This window comes from Anomaloglossus baeobatrachus, chromosome 10 (genome assembly GCF_048569485.1).
Source record: "Anomaloglossus baeobatrachus isolate aAnoBae1 chromosome 10, aAnoBae1.hap1, whole genome shotgun sequence".
Lineage (NCBI taxonomy): Eukaryota > Metazoa > Chordata > Amphibia > Anura > Aromobatidae > Anomaloglossus > Anomaloglossus baeobatrachus.
In genome coordinates, this window is record NC_134362.1 from 50,597,135 (window position 1) to 50,614,291 (window position 17,157).

At 52.1% G+C, this 17,157-nt stretch overlaps 1 protein-coding gene across 1 annotated transcript in view; it reads left to right on the forward strand.

Annotated features, from left to right (window-relative positions):
• Positions 1 to 17,157, forward strand: part of VEGFB (vascular endothelial growth factor B) — a 73,094-nt gene that overhangs the window by 42,554 nt on the left and 13,383 nt on the right. Inside the window, exons 6-7 of the mRNA XM_075326636.1 lie at positions 976 to 1,008; positions 16,856 to 16,939. Of these exons, the coding sequence (XP_075182751.1) occupies positions 976 to 1,008; positions 16,856 to 16,939 (117 nt within the window). The remainder of the gene's footprint in view (positions 1 to 975; positions 1,009 to 16,855; positions 16,940 to 17,157) is intronic.

Consider the following 17,157-nt stretch of genomic DNA (forward strand, 5'->3'; position numbering starts at 1 on the left):
ACATGCATAAAAGTAAAAAAAAAGTGGACAACCCCTTTAATTGAAGTGTCAAATAAAAAAGTGCAGTAATGCGCAATGTGGGTCCAAGCAATCAGACTTAAGGGGGCTTTACACGCAACGACATCGCTAACGAGATATCGTTGGGGTCACGGAATTCGTGACGAACATCCGGCCTCGTTAGCGACGTCGTTGCGTGTGAAACGCACGAACGACCGCTAACAATCAAAATTAATCACCTTATCGTTGCTTGTTGACACGTCGTTCTAATCCCAATTATCGTTGCTGTTGCAGGACGCAGGTTGTTTGTCGTTCCTGCGGCAGCACACAGCGCTATGTGTGACACCCCAGGAACGAGGAACAACCTCGTACCTGCGGCCGCCGGCAATGAGGAAGGAAGGAGGTGGGCGGGATGTTCCGGCCGCTTATCTCCACCTCTCCGCTTCTATTGGGTGGCCGCTTAGTGACGCCGCTGTGACGCCGCACGAACCGCCCCCTTAAAGGAGGGATTGTTCGTCGGCCGCAGCGACGTCGGTGAAGAGGTAATTGCGTGTGACGCTGCCGTAGCGATATTGTTCGCTACTGCAGCGATCACCCCGTGACGCGCCAGCGACGTGGGCGAGTGCTATCACTAGCGATGTCGCAACGTGTAAAGTCCGCTTTATTCTAGGAAACTCAGAACAATAAAATGATGGGTTATATAAGAAAAGCATTTGACTCAATTGGTCTACGAAAGTTTTTGCTGTATCATATAAGCCATAGGTTGCGTTTGCCTCTGTGCTAATATATGTGTGTGATGTAATTTCCACCCTGTAAGCCGGGTTCATTAGGATAACAGGAAATTTCATGGCTCATAAATTAGTTATCGGGTACATTCCTCTAGGCAGGAGAACATGTTTATAGAGTAATAAATTCTAATTATAACCTGAGGTTTCTCTATGAATGACAATATAATTCTACTACTTTTGTGCATTGCAGGCCCCATGCCAATATCACACTGAAGGCGAACAGGTATAGCTCCAGATTCATCTACCAATCTTGTTCAACATTATCCTCCTTTCTGCTTATTTTTTTTCTTTTCATCAAGTGCAATTTCAATTTGTGGTTTGGTTTTTGATGCCAACTCCTATGTTTGGGTCAAAAACTGAAAAAAAAAAAAAAAAAGACTACAAGTGTGAATGCATCCTAAAGGCTTCTCTTAAAGGGAGTCTATCAACAGGCTTTTTCCACCTAATCTAAAAGCAGCATAATGTAGAGACTGGGACCCTGATTCCAGCGATGTGTCACTTACTGAGCTGCTGAGTGTAGCTTTGATAAAATCACAGTTTTATCAACAGGATATCACTAGAGGATAGCGGGTAACCGGGTCTCCTCAGCTGTCCCTTAAGCTACGGGACCCCATGCTATCCCTAACCTCAGGGATACTTCTGATGGTGGAGAGGCTTGAATCTCCTTCCTGGCCCTGCTCCTGAGCAGCCCTGATCTGTTTCCCCCTCCTCCTCCCCCCAGGGAGGGACAAGACAGGAGTGTGATGAAGCCCATAGATAAAGACAGACAAGGGAAAACCAAAACTCTGTCACACAGCACGCACACACAAAGGTAAAGACAATAAGGCTATGTGCCCACGGGGGAAAGTGTCCTGCGGTTATATCCGCAGGACATTCCGCAGGAGCTCCCAGAAAACCGCAGCACAACTTTGTCTGTTTCCATGCTGCGGTTGTATTGCGGAATGTCCTGCGGATATGGTGCGGGCATTCTGCATTGAGGATACAGTACCATGACTTCAGCACTGCATCCTCAATGCAGAACAAGTGCTGCAGTGATCGGGGGAGTTCATACTTACCTCCATCACGCAGCACTTCTCTCCGGCGTCTGTCAACGTCTCTACACTGTGCAGGAGAAGGTGGGCGGGCCTGAACTAGCTCTGGCTGTCACATAACCGGAGCTCGTGCAGGCCCCGCCCACCGCTTCCTTCCTGCTCCACCGTGCTCCAGCCTCCTGTGCACCGAGGGAAAGTGACCGGGTGTCTCCTATCAAGGCAGGTAAGTATGGGAACATCCGCAGGTAAATCCGCGGGAATAATTGACATGCAGTTATGTGCGGCTGCGGGACATCCGCAGCATATTCCGCAGTCGCACATTCCGCAACGTGGACACAGACACTCCACATGTCCCATAGGATAACATGGGGAGTGTCTGTACATGCTAAAACTTGCGGATTTATCTGGAAAATCCAGATAAAGCCGCAGGTTTTCCGCGGCAAAATCCGCAGAAGCAAGCTCCCCGTGGGCACATAGCCTAAAAGATTCAGGAGGAAAAACAAGAGCAGGAAGGAAGCTACAAAACAACAGGGGTAAACTCCACAAGAGCTCCAAACAATAAGCACAATTTTCATCAGTAAGCCTGGGACACGACACCTCACAGACCAGCAAAGACAAACTATAGCTGGCATGGAGGGATGGTTTCAGCCAGCATAAATAGGAGGGGATCAGATGTGATAGGCTTTCATAAAACATGTGATAAATGGAGCAAGCAGACCAGCAGAGAGTAACTCTTGTTAGCCTGCCTATGAATCAACACAAGCAGGTCAACGCCAGAGTCTGCCTGTGTTCATCCCAAACATCAGAGAAACCTTCTGGCGGGATGTTAATATCTGCAATCTGAACAGCGTCCAACGCCGCCATTACAGTTGGCGAAGTTTGTGCAAAACTCAATGTGACACTAGTAAACTCAATGCTGAGAAATCTAACCATGCCACCCAAAATTCTGCCTATGCATAGTGTGTGCATAAAACTGACAATCAGTGGTGTGGCCAGGGTTATACACAGCTCAGCATTCATTGAACTAGTAGATATGCAGCAAATAAAACAGTGATTGTATTAAAAAATACAGCAAGTAGCCCAGCAAGTGATACATCGCTGGAATCAGGGTCTCTGTCTCTACATCATGCTGATTTCAGATTGGGGAGCAAAATCCAGGTGAAAAAATTCAATCTTATATAAATCTGGCATCACCATAACTGTATTCGCTTGTAGAATGAAGTTATCAGGTCATTTTTACTGCAAAGTGAACATCGTAAAAACAAAATCCAAAAAACCCCAGCATAATTGGTGTCTTTTTTAAATTATACCCCACTTAGAATATTTTTATTCTTTTCACTACATTATGTTGTAAAATGAATGGTGGCAACCAAAACTAGAACTGATCCTGGTTTGTTTGTTTTTTATAAAAAAAAAAAAAACATCATATGGCTATATCAAAGGTGTAACCGCACCTAGGTGTAACTGCAACCCCTCTTCCACAATAGTTGTGCCCCTGCTCACCTCTACTTATCTCCCACCAAAAAATGGGCACTGGTTCTGTGTGACCATAGGGCATAACGCCTTGTAACTCTTATGACCATAGCGCACCCAGCATTCAGACTCCAGATTATTCAAGAGATACAGGTTGAAAAGCACTTTAAAAATGAATATGTCACAATGTGACTGTAGGATAGACAAGGGCTTCTATACTGTCCCTCACACTAGGGGACTCTAGAATGTCCCATACCTCCAGATTACCCCTAATGGTGGAGATGCCGTAGTCCTTTCTATTCTCCTGATCAGAAATAAACTGTCCCCCCCTCCCTACAGGGAAGGAAGGGGCAGAAGTGTGATGGCAACACAGATTAGTACAAACAGGGAAAAAACAAAACTCAGACACACTGCAAACTCACAGGAATAAAGAGTAACAGACCAAGGAAAAAAGCAAGAGAATGAAGGCAGCAACAAAAGGACAACAGGGGTTAACACCACAACTGCTCGCGGCAGTGAATTACTACAACTATCAGTAAGGCCTATTTCACAAGTCAGTATTTTGCATCAGTGTTTCATCAGTATTTAGATGCCGAAACCAGGAGTGTCTCCAAACCACAAAACAGGTGTCATTCTTTCAATTATAGTTCTTCTCTGTAAGTTCCACTCCTGGTATTAGGATCCAAATACTGATGAAACACTGATGCAAAATACTGACGTGTGAAAGAGGCCTTAAGCCCACTTTACACGTTGCAATTAGTTGTACAATCGCATTTGCGATGTGACACGCCCAGGTTGCATACGGGATCTATGAGATTTCACGTTGGTCGTTCATTTGCTGTCACACGAGCGTTAGTAGTCTATGTTAAATTGGTCAATTTTGTGTGCGATCCTTTAGATCATGTGTTCTGTGACGTATGCATTGAGCACCTTTTTTTTTTTTATTTATTGACTTGCCAAGCGTGTGTACTGTGTAGGGATGCGTTTTTACTATGTCATCTGCCATTCAGCTCTGCTACATGGCCGCTAACAGCAGACACAGACAGCCATGTAGCAGAGCTGAATGGCAGATGACAGCAGACACAGACAGAGCCGCACTGTCAGAATGAACTCGGGTGAACTTCACCCGACTTCATTGTCATGCTGCGGCTGTGTCTGTGTCGCGCCCTGATTAGCGGTCACCAGTGAAGACTCACCGGTGACCGCTAATCTCCTAAGTGACTGAAGTTAGCAGCCCTCTCTCATATACTCACCAATCCCCGATCCCCGGCGCTGCACGGCATTCACACTGCTCCGGCGGCTTTTACTGTTTTGAAAAAGCCGGCCGCCCATTAAACAATTTCGTATTCCCTGCTTTCCCCGCCCACCAGCGCCTATGATTGGTTACAGTGAGACACGCCCCCACTCTGAGTGACAGGTGTCACACTGCACCCAATCACAGCAGCCGGTGGGCGTGTCTATACTGTGTAGTGAAATAAATAATTAAATAATTAAAAAAAACGGCGTGCGGTTCCCCCCATTTTTAAAACCAGCCAGATAAAGCCATACGGCTGAAGGCTGGTATTCTCAGGATGGGGAGCTCCACGTTATGGGGAGCCCCCCACCCTAACAATATCAGCCAACAGCCGCCCAGAATTGCCGCATACATTATATGCGACAGTTCTGGGACTGTACCCGGCTCTTCCCGATTTACCCTGGTGCGTTGGCAAATCGGGGTAATAAGGAGTTATTGGCAGCCCATAGCTGCCAATAAGTCCTAGATTAATCATGTCAGGCGTCTATGAGACACCCTCCATGATTAATCTGTAAGTTACAGTAAATAAACACACACACCAGAAAAAAATCCTTTATTAGAAATAAAAACACAAACATATACCCTGGTTCACCACTTTAATCAGCCCCAAAAAGCCCTCCTTGTCCGGCGTAATCCAGGATGATCCAGCGTCGCATCCAGCGCTGCTGCATGGAGGTGACCGGAGCTGCAGAAGACACAGCCGCTCTGGTCACCTCCACACAGCAACTGAAGACACCCGCGCGATCAGCTGCTGTCACTGAGGTTACCCGCTGTCACTGGATCCAGCGGTGGCCGCGGGTAACCTCAGTGACAGCAGCTGATCGCACGGCTGTGTTCATTTGCTGCATGGAGGTGACCGGAGCGGCTGTGTGTGCTGCGGCTCCGGTCACCTCCATGCAGCTGCGGTGGAAGCGACGCTGGATCATCCTGGATTACGCCGGACAAGGAGGGCTTTTTGGGGCTGATTAAAGTGGTGAACCAGGGTATATGTGTGTGTTTTTATTTCTAATAAAGGATTTTTTTCTGGTGTGTGTGTTTATTTACTGTAACTTACAGATTAATCATGGAGGGTGTCTCATAGACGCCTGACATGATTAATCTAGGACTTATTGGCAGCTATGGGCTGCCAATAACTCCTTATTACCCCGATTTGCCAACGCACCAGGGTAAATCGGGAAGAGCCGGGTACAGTCCCAGAACTGTCGCATATAATGTATGCGGCAATTCTGGGCGGCTGTTGGCTGATATTGTTAGGGTGGGGGGCTCCCCATAACGTGGAGCTCCCCATCCTGAGAATACCAGCCTTCAGCCGTATGGCTTTATCTGGCTGGTTTTAAAAATGGGGGGAACCGCACGCCGTTTTTTTTAATTATTTAATTATTTATTTCACTACACAGTATAGACACGCCCACCGGCTGCTGTGATTGGGTGCAGTGTGACACCTGTCACTCAGAGTGGGGGCGTGTCTCACTGTAACCAATCATAGGCGCTGGTGGGCGGGGAAAGCAGGGAATACGAAATTGTTTAATGGGCGGCCGGCTTTTTCAAAACAGTAAAAGCCGCCGGAGCAGTGTGAATGCCGTGCAGCGCCGGGGATCGGGGATTGGTGAGTATATGAGAGAGGGGGATAGACTGACATGGACAGAGAGTGAGGGACAGAGATAGTGACGGACTGACAGAGATTAGTGCATGACAGACAGTGTGAGGCGCTTCAGAACGCAGCTTTTCAGCTGCGCTCTGAAGCAGACCTTTTTTAAGCTGCGGTGCAGAGCGCACACCTGCGCACATAGCATCAGACAACAAAATCGTATGAGGGATGTCACACGTTACAATTGACTAGGTTCGTGCAACAAAACGCTCAATTCTAGAGAATGATACGATGTGTTTGCGATCAACGGTTTTGCGTTCAATCCTGATCGCATGTAGCTGTCACACGCAGATACCTCACAAACGATGCCGGATGTGCGTCACTTACAACTTGACCCCAACGACGGATTGTGAGATATATTGAAGCGTGTGTAGCGGGCTTTAGTCTGGATCACAACACCTAACATGACCAGTATAGAGAAGCTATAGTTGGCATTAAAAGAAGTGTCCAGCCAGCATATATAGGAGGCTAGCGAATGTGACTGTCTCCCCCACAGCTTTTGATCAAAGGAGACTAACAAGCAGCTCAGCAGGGATTAATGCGGGCATCACACGGTACGATATATCGAGCGATATGTCGGCGGGGTCACGTTGTAAGTGACGCACATCTGGAATCGTTTGATATATCGTAGCGTGTGACTGCTACGAGCGACGGTGAGCGAGCAAAAATACTCACCTTATCGTTGCTCGTTGACACGTCGCTCAGTTTCATAATGTCGTTCCTCCTTCTGTGCTCCGGTTGTTCGTCGTTCCCGAAGCAGCACACATTGCTCCATGTGACACCCTGGGAACGACGAACACAGCTTACCTGCATTCCGCCAGCAATGCGGAAGGAAGAAGGTGGGCGGGATGTTACGTCCCGCTCATCTCCGCCCCTCCGCTTCTATTGGCCGGCCTCTGTGTGACGTCGCTGTGACGCCGAATGTCCCTCCCCCTTCAGGAAGTGGATGTTCGCTGCCCACAGCGACGTAGCTCAGCAGGTTAGTGCGTGTGACCAGGGGTAAACGACTTTATGCGCCACGGGCAACTAATTGCCCGTGACGCACAAACGACGGGGGTGGGTACGATCGCTTGTGCGATTGCACGATAGATCGTCCCGTGTGACGCCCGCATAACTCTTGCTAGCCTGCCTATGAACTACAAGTCTCTGGGTCCACACTTGAGTCTGCCTGTGCTGATCACAGACATCAGAGACATTAGTGTATTGCCCAGGGATATGGGGTACTTGGTCCCGGGCGGTGTATGTCTGGGGAATGTCACTTTGGTGGCCGTTGCCCAGTTCCGTGTCCTGGGCATTTTTTGTAAAGGGGGTATGTCACAAACCACCGGGGGGGTCACTCAGAAATCCCCCGCGCTGGCTACCAGTACGTCACAATCGGGGGGTAACAAGTGGGGGTCACCCCTCCTTTATACCTCCCGACCGACAGACAGAGCACGTGACGCGCTCTCTAGCGCCCCTCTTATAGTCAGGCCAATTATGGAATTGCCCGACAATAAGCAAGGAGGCCGCTATACTACTTATGCCGATTATTGAAGGGTCCCCGGTGAGAGTAGGGTATATATTCCCCCGACCTCCGCGGGCGGAATATATAAAATCTCCCCGAATCTCACTGGCCTCCCCACAATAATCCTTGGCACAACTCGCTGCCACCAACCGCTTCACGGTAACTATTAGCCGAACACACAGACGTGGGATTCAAGATCGAGATAACAGAACAGCCCAAGATTAATTATATAATTTAATCAGCCTAAAGCACACTAGAAACTACAATATATACAATAGGGAATCTACAGAATATACATATGTCAGAGTACAGTTACAGATAAAGCATGGTTTACAAACAGGTATGCAATTCAATCAGTTACCTTGTGCGTCTGGCCACAGGGGGGCGCTGTAGACCAGGTTTCTAGGAACTCCCACAGATGTTTCCTGCACGTGACCCCCAGCGAAAGAACACTGGAAAATGGCCGAAGTAGGGTTATCAACCTGGGCAAATCCAGGTCCCCTCCTACCTTCGTGACCTCAGAGGGAGCACTGCTCCACCCCTGGCTGGAGTTATGGACAAAATCCACAACATGGAATATGGCCATAACTTGGCCTGGGAGCGTCGTAGGCGGACGCCAATGCTCTCATTGTGACAGTTATGAATTTAGCTACAGAATGAGAGGTTTCATGACTTGTCTACTAGTTCCACATTGGCTGATATCACGCCTGGGGTATTTCCCAAGCTCCCGCTCCCATAAAAAAGGTGTGCCAGCATCGTCCGCATGCGAAAACACCATTTTTATGGTTGCCGTATTTATCGGAAATATGGCTTGCGAGATATGAACCATTTTTTACTGGAGTCGTTCTGTCTGGCTAGTTCCAGAGCCTTATAATGAGATACAACTCTTGTTACAGGGTGACGGCAGGGAGTCATCCTGTGTCCTTTGTTCCCACATCACCTAATTTCCATATCACAGGAGATGGCCATGGGATGGGTTGCTAAACAAGTTGTGTGAAGGAAAGGGGGGGTGACACCAGGAGAGGGCTTCCTGACATAACTTGAATATCATGATTTATCGTCATATCTCCGGATTTACCTCACACCTCCCCCCTTTTGAGGGCGCTAGGGGGCAGCACACTCCGGTGTTCCCCCGTGCGCCCGTCCGCGACCTCTCCTTGTCGGGACAGCCCGTCTGCGTTACCGTGGTCACGGCCCCTTTTGTGGCGAATGGTGAAGTTGTATTGCTGGAGCGCAAGGCTCCATCGCAACAGTCGCCCATTCGTCCCAGAGACGGTGTGCAACCAGCTGAGGGGGTTGTGGTCCATCTCCACGATGAAGTGGCGCCCGTATAGATAGGGTTGCAGACGCTGCAGGGCCCACACTATGGCCAGGCACTCCTTCTCCATCGTGGAATAGGCCACTTCCCTTGGTAACAGCTTCCTGCTCAGGTACAAGACTGGGTGCTCTTGGCTCGCCGAGTCCACCTGGCTGAGCACCGCACCGAGGCCGAAGTCACTGGCGTCGGTCTGTACTACAAACGGCCGCGTGAAGTCGGCTGCCTGTAGCACGGGCGGGCTGGACAGGGCGTCCTTTAGGGCCCGGAAGGCTGTCTCGCAGTCCATTGTCCAATCGACTGCAGAGGGCAGCTTCTTCTTGGTGAGGTCCGTCAGGGGCTTTGCCAGGCTACTATAGCATGGAACAAACCTCCTATAGTACCCAGCGGTCCCCAAGAAGGACATCACCTGCTTCTTGGTCCTGGGGGTGGGCCAGGATGCGATGGCCTCCACTTTCTCAGGCTCGGGCTTCAGTGTTCCCCCGCCTACCCGGTGACCGAGGTACTGGACCTCGCTCATGGCCAGCTGACACTTGCCCGGCTTGATGGTCAAACCTGCCCGGTGGACCCGCCTGAGCACCTGTGCTAGATGCTCTAGGTGGTCCTCCCAGGTGGGACTGAAGACGGCAATGTCATCCAGGTACGCGGCCGCGTACCCTTCAAGTCCCTTGAGCAGGGTGTTGACCATCCGCTGGAAAGTGGCAGGGGCATTCCTCATCCCGAATGGCATCACCGTGGACTCGTACAGTCCAAATGGGGTAATAAAGGCAGAGCGTTCCCTGGCCTTGCGAGTCAGGGGGATCTGCCAATATCCCCGGCTCAGATCCATGATGGTCAGGTACTGAGCCCCGGCCAACTGATCGAGCAGGTCATCGATGCGTGGCATTGGGTACGCATCGGCGACCGTGACAGCATTGAGCCCCCTGTAGTCCACGCAGAACCGAGTGGTTCGGTCCTTCTTAGGGACGAGGACTACAGGCGAGGCCCAAGCGCTGTTGGATGCCTGGATCACCCCCAGCTTCAGCATCTCGTCAATCTCCTGGCGCATGTGTTGCTGCACCTCCAGGGAAACCCGATATGCTGAACGCCGGATCGGGGGATGATCCCCAGTGTCCACGTGATGGACAGCCAAGTCAGTCCTTCCGGGCTGGTTGGTAAACAACCCCCGGAAGGGGAGGAGGGTGGCCCACAGCTGGGACCGTTGGTCCTCCAAGAGCTGGTGGCCAACCTCCACATCCTCAATGGATCCGCCGGCCCTAACCTGGGCTAGCATATCCAAGAGGGTTTCCGCTTCTCCCTCCTCGGGCAGGTTGCACACGGGGAGCGCACATGCCTCCCGCTCATGATGTGCCTTCATCATGTTCACATGGAAGGGCTTCCGCCTTCCACGGGCAGGGTCCAGGGTGACCAGGTACGTCACAGGGTTGAGCTGCTGGTACACGAGGTATGGGCCTTCCCAGGCTGCCTGAAGCTTGTCCTGTGGTACGGGGACCAGTACCCACACCTTTTGACCCACTTGGTAGGTCCTCTCACAAGCGTTCTGGTCGTACCAACGCTTCTGATCGGCCTGGGCTTGAGCCATATTGTCGTGTACCAGTTGCGTCAAGGCCTGCATTTTGTCCCGGAAGCGCATGACATACTCGATAACCGACACTCCAGGGGTGGCCAAATCCCCTTCCCAAGCCTCTTTCACCAGAGCCAGGGGGCCCCGCACACGTCGCCCGTACAGGAGCTCAAACGGTGAGAATCCTGTTGAGGCCTGTGGAACCTCCCGGTAAGCAAATAACAGGTGTGGGAGATACCGCTCCCAGTCACGCCCATGGGAGTCGACCAACATCTTAAGCATCTGCTTTAAGGTGCCATTAAACCGCTCGCACAGGCCATTAGTCTGTGGATGGTACGGGCTGGCCACCAGATGTCGCACCTGGACTTGCTTACAGAGGGCCTCCATCAGCTGGGACATGAATTGGGTCCCCCGGTCAGTGAGCATTTCCTGGGGAAAACCCACTCGGGAGAAAATCTCCAGCAATGCGGTGGCCACCTTGTCAGCCCGAATGGACGACAAGGCCACTGCTTCTGGGTACCGGGTGGCATAGTCCACTACCGTCAGTAGGAAGCGTTTCCCGGAGCTGCTGGGGATGGCCAGCGGGCCGACCAGATCCACAGCCACCCTCCTGAAAGGCTCATCGATGATTGGCAGAGATACTAGTGGGGCTTTGGGGTGTGGCCCCGCCTTCCCCACTCTCTGACAGGTTTCACACGAACGGCAGTAGGCAGCCACATCGGCCCCCATTTTTGGCCAGTAGAAATGCTGGTTTAACCTGGCCTTGGTCTTAGCGATCGCTAGGTGTCCGGCCATCGGAATCTCATGTGCGATCCGCAACAACTCCGTCCGGAACGGATAGGGTACCACCAACTGTCGGTCCCTGGGCCACGCCTCCGGTGAACCCTGCTGGACCGTGGCCCGGTACAGCCGTCCTTGGTCCCAGACCACTCGCTCCGGGTCCGAGTCCGAGGGAGGCTGTGCCGCCTGCTCCTTAAGAGCTTTCAGGCTGTCGTCAGCTTCTAACGCTGCCTGAAACCCCGGACTAGATGTGGCCAGAATCGACGAGACTGTCACATCTTCGGTCAGTACCCCGGGACCTGTGTCCTGGCCTCCACCTGACTCGGCTGCCACTTGGTCAGAAGGGGAAGAGCTATCGGACCTCCGGGAGGCCCCTTGGCTTCCAGCACTCCCACTGCGGGTGACAGCGGCCACAGCTGCTGCGACCGTGGGTCGTGCCTGCTCCTCCTCCGTTCCTGACCAAGTCGCCGGTTCAGGCAGACCTACCTGGCTTCCTGACGCCCCGGTTGTGGGGGAACCATGCACCGAGATCTTACCTGGGAGCACTTCCGCTCCTGGACCGGCCCCAATCTCACCTGCCTGTTCCCCTCCTGCAGCAACAGAACCCCGCTGTGAAATCTCTGGGGACCCCACATTTGCTGTGGTAGCCCCCACCCCACACACTGGTCCTCCCCCTGCAGCACCCTGCTCTCTGCTTATCCCTGCAGAGGGCAGCAGATCCCAGCTCACAGGCTGATTACTTGTAGAGGCATTGTCACACCTTTCTCTGACCCCCTCCCCTGTCACAGCTGCAGCTGTGTGTGTGTCTATGGTGTCTATGCAAGCAGAAATATCAGAGTTCACTCCCTCCTCCCTTACATCATTCATAGATAACACATTAACATTGTCCGGAGGCATGTCAGTACTGGCTGAAGGTTCAGCCCTTGGTTGGGGCCCAAACTGGGAGGTTATCTGCCCCAAATCTGTCCCAAGTAGCACGTTTGCGGGGATCCGATCAGTTACCCCCACCTCCCTCACCCCTCGCCCTGCGCCCCAGTCCACATAAATGTCAGCAACAGGCAGCGCCGGGTCAATGCCTCCAATCCCGGAGACAGCGAGGGTTTTTCCAGGGATCAAGTCTTGGGGGGACACCATCTCAGGCCGCACCAGAGTCACCTCCGAGGCGCTGTCTCGCAGTCCCATGGTCACAGACCGGCCGACGGTGACAGGTTGGAAGCTGTCCAGGGACCTACCACCACCCCCACCCACACAATACACCTTGGGCGGCCCTTGGGACGGGGACGGAGCCGGGGCCTTGGGACGCTGAGGGCACATGGCCTTGAAGTGTCCAGGTAAGTTGCACTGGTGGCACCGTCTTGGTTCTGCCACGGGCCTGGAGAGGGGAGTTGAGGGGGACACCCCCTGCAGTCTAGGGGCAGGTGGGGCAGTCGCAGAATTCATCTTACCCCCTCTCCAGGTGCTGCTGGTGGCTGCTCTCCTGGCTTCAGGAGCCCGATTGTTGGTGTAGTCATCGGCCAGGGCAGCTGTAGCCGTGGACCCCTTTGGCTTCTGGTCTCGGATGAACTGGCGGAGATCCTCAGGGCAGTTCCACAAGAGTTGCTCCGTGATGAACAAGTCCAGGATCTCCGGTCCGGTGGAAAGCTGCAGGCCTTGGGTCCAGTGGTCGGCAGCTCGGGCAAGTGCCCGCCGGTGGTCAGCCCAGGAGTCCTTTGGTCCCTTCTGTAGGCTCCGGAACTTCTTGCGGTAGGACTCTGGAGTGAGGTTGTACTGTTGGATCAGGGCCCGCTTGATGGTGTCGTAGCCCTGATCTGCCTCAGCAGGCAAGTCCCCAAGGATATCCAGGGCCTTACCCCTTAAACGGGGGGTCAGGTATTTGGCCCACTGCTCCTTGTCCAGATGGTGCTGCAAGCAAGTCCGTTCAAAAGCAGTCAGGAAAGAGTCCAAGTCTCCATCCTTCTCCAGCACGGGAAAGTCCTCAACACGGACCTTTGGAAGTTTGGTGTCTTGAAGGTCACGTGTGGCTGATGAGGGCCGGAGCTGAGCTAGCTGCAGCTGGTAGTCACGCTCGGCCTGTTGCTGTCGCTCTTCACGTGCTGCCTGCCGCTCCGCAGCCTCACGCACTGCTTGCCGCTCCGCAGCCTCAGCGTCACGCGCTGCCTGCCGCTCTGCCCTGCGCTCTGCCAGGAGTCCCTTGTAGCCCTCCTGGTCTCCAGCCTGGAGAAGGGCCATAGCCATTTGAAGAAGGCTATCCGAGCCTCCCAGGCTCTGTGGAATGGCACGTGGTGATCTGCGGCCCGCTGCGGAGCCTGGTGATTCACTGTCCATTTCAGAGCGGAGGGCTGGCATCTGGCTCGTTGAGGACCCTTGGGCGAGCTCCTCCTCATTTTGTCCAGCAGTGCCAGGTTGTGCGATGTCCTCTGCAGAGCTGTTCTCTGGCGTCGGGCTCTTGGAGGGCTCGTGGACAACCTCCTCATCGTCTCTGGCCTGAGCATCGGCCATTCCTTTGGCTTTGCTCCTGGTGCTCTCAGCCATTCTTGCAGACTTTGGTCACTGACACAGAACTGACACCCGATGCCTCCACACACCTTACAGTATCTGCACTCTGACACTCTAGTGTTGAGCTAGTCTGAAGACCCCAGCAGCCACAGCTGCTGCAGGCAGTCTTTAGTGTCTGGGAGTATGGGTCTCACACTCACACACACTATTATCTCGATCCCACCGCTATGCCACCAATATGTCACAAACCACCGGGGGGGTCACTCAGAAATCCCCCGCGCTGGCTACCAGTACGTCACAATCGGGGGGTAACAAGTGGGGGTCACCCCTCCTTTATACCTCCCGACCGACAGACAGAGCACGTGACGCGCTCTCTAGCGCCCCTCTTATAGTCAGGCCAATTATGGAATTGCCCGACAATAAGCAAGGAGGCCGCTATACTACTTATGCCGATTATTGAAGGGTCCCCGGTGAGAGTAGGGTATATATTCCCCCGACCTCCGCGGGCGGAATATATAAAATCTCCCCGAATCTCACTGGCCTCCCCACAATAATCCTTGGCACAACTCGCTGCCACCAACCGCTTCACGGTAACTATTAGCCGAACACACAGACGTGGGATTCAAGATCGAGATAACAGAACAGCCCAAGATTAATTATATAATTTAATCAGCCTAAAGCACACTAGAAACTACAATATATACAATAGGGAATCTACAGAATATACATATGTCAGAGTACAGTTACAGATAAAGCATGGTTTACAAACAGGTATGCAATTCAATCAGTTACCTTGTGCGTCTGGCCACAGGGGGGCGCTGTAGACCAGGTTTCTAGGAACTCCCACAGATGTTTCCTGCACGTGACCCCCAGCGAAAGAACACTGGAAAATGGCCGAAGTAGGGTTATCAACCTGGGCAAATCCAGGTCCCCTCCTACCTTCGTGACCTCAGAGGGAGCACTGCTCCACCCCTGGCTGGAGTTATGGACAAAATCCACAACATGGAATATGGCCATAACTTGGCCTGGGAGCGTCGTAGGCGGACGCCAATGCTCTCATTGTGACAGTTATGAATTTAGCTACAGAATGAGAGGTTTCATGACTTGTCTACTAGTTCCACATTGGCTGATATCACGCCTGGGGTATTTCCCAAGCTCCCGCTCCCATAAAAAAGGTGTGCCAGCATCGTCCGCATGCGAAAACACCATTTTTATGGTTGCCGTATTTATCGGAAATATGGCTTGCGAGATATGAACCATTTTTTACTGGAGTCGTTCTGTCTGGCTAGTTCCAGAGCCTTATAATGAGATACAACTCTTGTTACAGGGTGACGGCAGGGAGTCATCCTGTGTCCTTTGTTCCCACATCACCTAATTTCCATATCACAGGAGATGGCCATGGGATGGGTTGCTAAACAAGTTGTGTGAAGGAAAGGGGGGGTGACACCAGGAGAGGGCTTCCTGACATAACTTGAATATCATGATTTATCGTCATATCTCCGGATTTACCTCACAGGGTATATTTACAGGGGATTATAATGTTCACATGTGACGCCACTTGCACTGTTGCGGCTATGTGTATGGAGCCGCCGCTGCACAATGTCCACTGCTGGGGCTGCTGTTAATGGCAGCATGGATGGTAGGCCCTCCGCAAGCAGGGCTGGGACCCAGAGGGTAGGTGTTGTGACAGATGCTGGAAGAAGGGAGTCCACACAAAAGTTCAGTGCAACTGGTTTTGCTCACTGTCCGGTGATGGTAACTGATTACCCGAGGCCGGCTGGTTTCACCTCCAGGTTCCCTTGTACCCAGTGCCAATTAGTAATCTGGTGCCTTCTTCCCCTCCACCTGTCTCTGGTTAGTGGGTCCCCGTGGCGTAGAGCAACTGGGGGTCCCTGTCTGGTGGTGTTGTTCCACTGCTGTTTGCCTGACGGTAGCGTGAACCCTATGGGGTTGGAGTCTCTGGTCCTGTCCCCGGTTCTCCCTTTGTTACTGAGTCTTCGGATAGGGTCAGCAAGGTCCTTGACAGTCCCCTTGCTGTGCAGGTGTTAACAAGCCTGCCTAGAGCTTCTGCTTGTCCTAGGGTCCTGTACCCCGTCGGTGCGTAGTTCCGGGAGTACTCCATCGTACTCCACTGGCAACCACTCTCCTGAGCACCAGGTTACTGCTCACTACAGGACAGTTTGTCTCCTCATTTTCCCTCCTTCACCTTCACTCTCTTACTACTGTCTCCTCTCTGTCCACAGTCCGCCCCTCCCACCTGGTCAACAAGTGGACTGGCTCCACCTCTAGGTAACCATCCATTGGTATGACCCTAGCTGGGTACCATTGTATGGGGGCTTGTTTGGGAAAAACTGGGATTGTGTAGTGTTTGTATGGTACCGGCACTGGGTTTCCGGGTCCCTAAGGGGGTAGGCCCTTCCTCCTGGTGAGGATGCAGAACCTTGTAGCTCCCTGATGGCTTCAGGGGCGCTACATTAGCAGGCAGAGTACAAGAATCTGTAGTCTCCACAGACCCTGACGCCGCCATGACAGTCGGGGGTGTTTGTAAAAACCTCCTTGTGACTGAACGCTCCATAGGCAGGATATCTGTTCCACCAAGCAGAATAACATGGAACCAATTTAGCTCAGTGAATTTCATGTTCCTCACCTCGGCTGAACCCATGAGTTGACTTTTTCCCTTGCTTTAGCTAAGTCTTATTTGCTGATGTCAGAAAACTCTTGATAGATGAAGTGCGTCACATTATTGTGCCTTCTGCTAAGCAGCAGCTGGTGAGTCAGCCATCGCCGGCTGTGTGCCATCCTGCATCCATACTCCCAGCATGTGGCTCTTCCTTCCTTAGCTTAGTGCTGCATGCTGCATACCGCAGCATAAATTGTGACCTGTGACTATTCCTTTGTTTGACCTATAGAACATATTGTCCTCTGTATATATTGAGTTTACTTTGCATGTCTTTCTCTCTCGCAGGCTCTCTCCTTTCTCAGGTGACAAAATAGCAAAGAAAAGAAGGCGGAAAGGGAAAAGGGGGAGAGGAGCCTCTAAAAACGCCAGGTTTGTAGCAGGATGGAGGGTGAGTGACATGTTAGACTGCAGTAGCAATCGCTGGGTCATGGGAAGGTCTGCTGCTGTGTCAAAGGGCAGAGATCAAAGGGAAAGAATCTGCAAAAAAAGGGAACATGTTAGTTTGCTTTCCTGAATAGTAACACTGGAAATGAACCGGCTCTGAACTCCTATACACATTAAGTCGCAATATGCATCGTCAGCAGTTG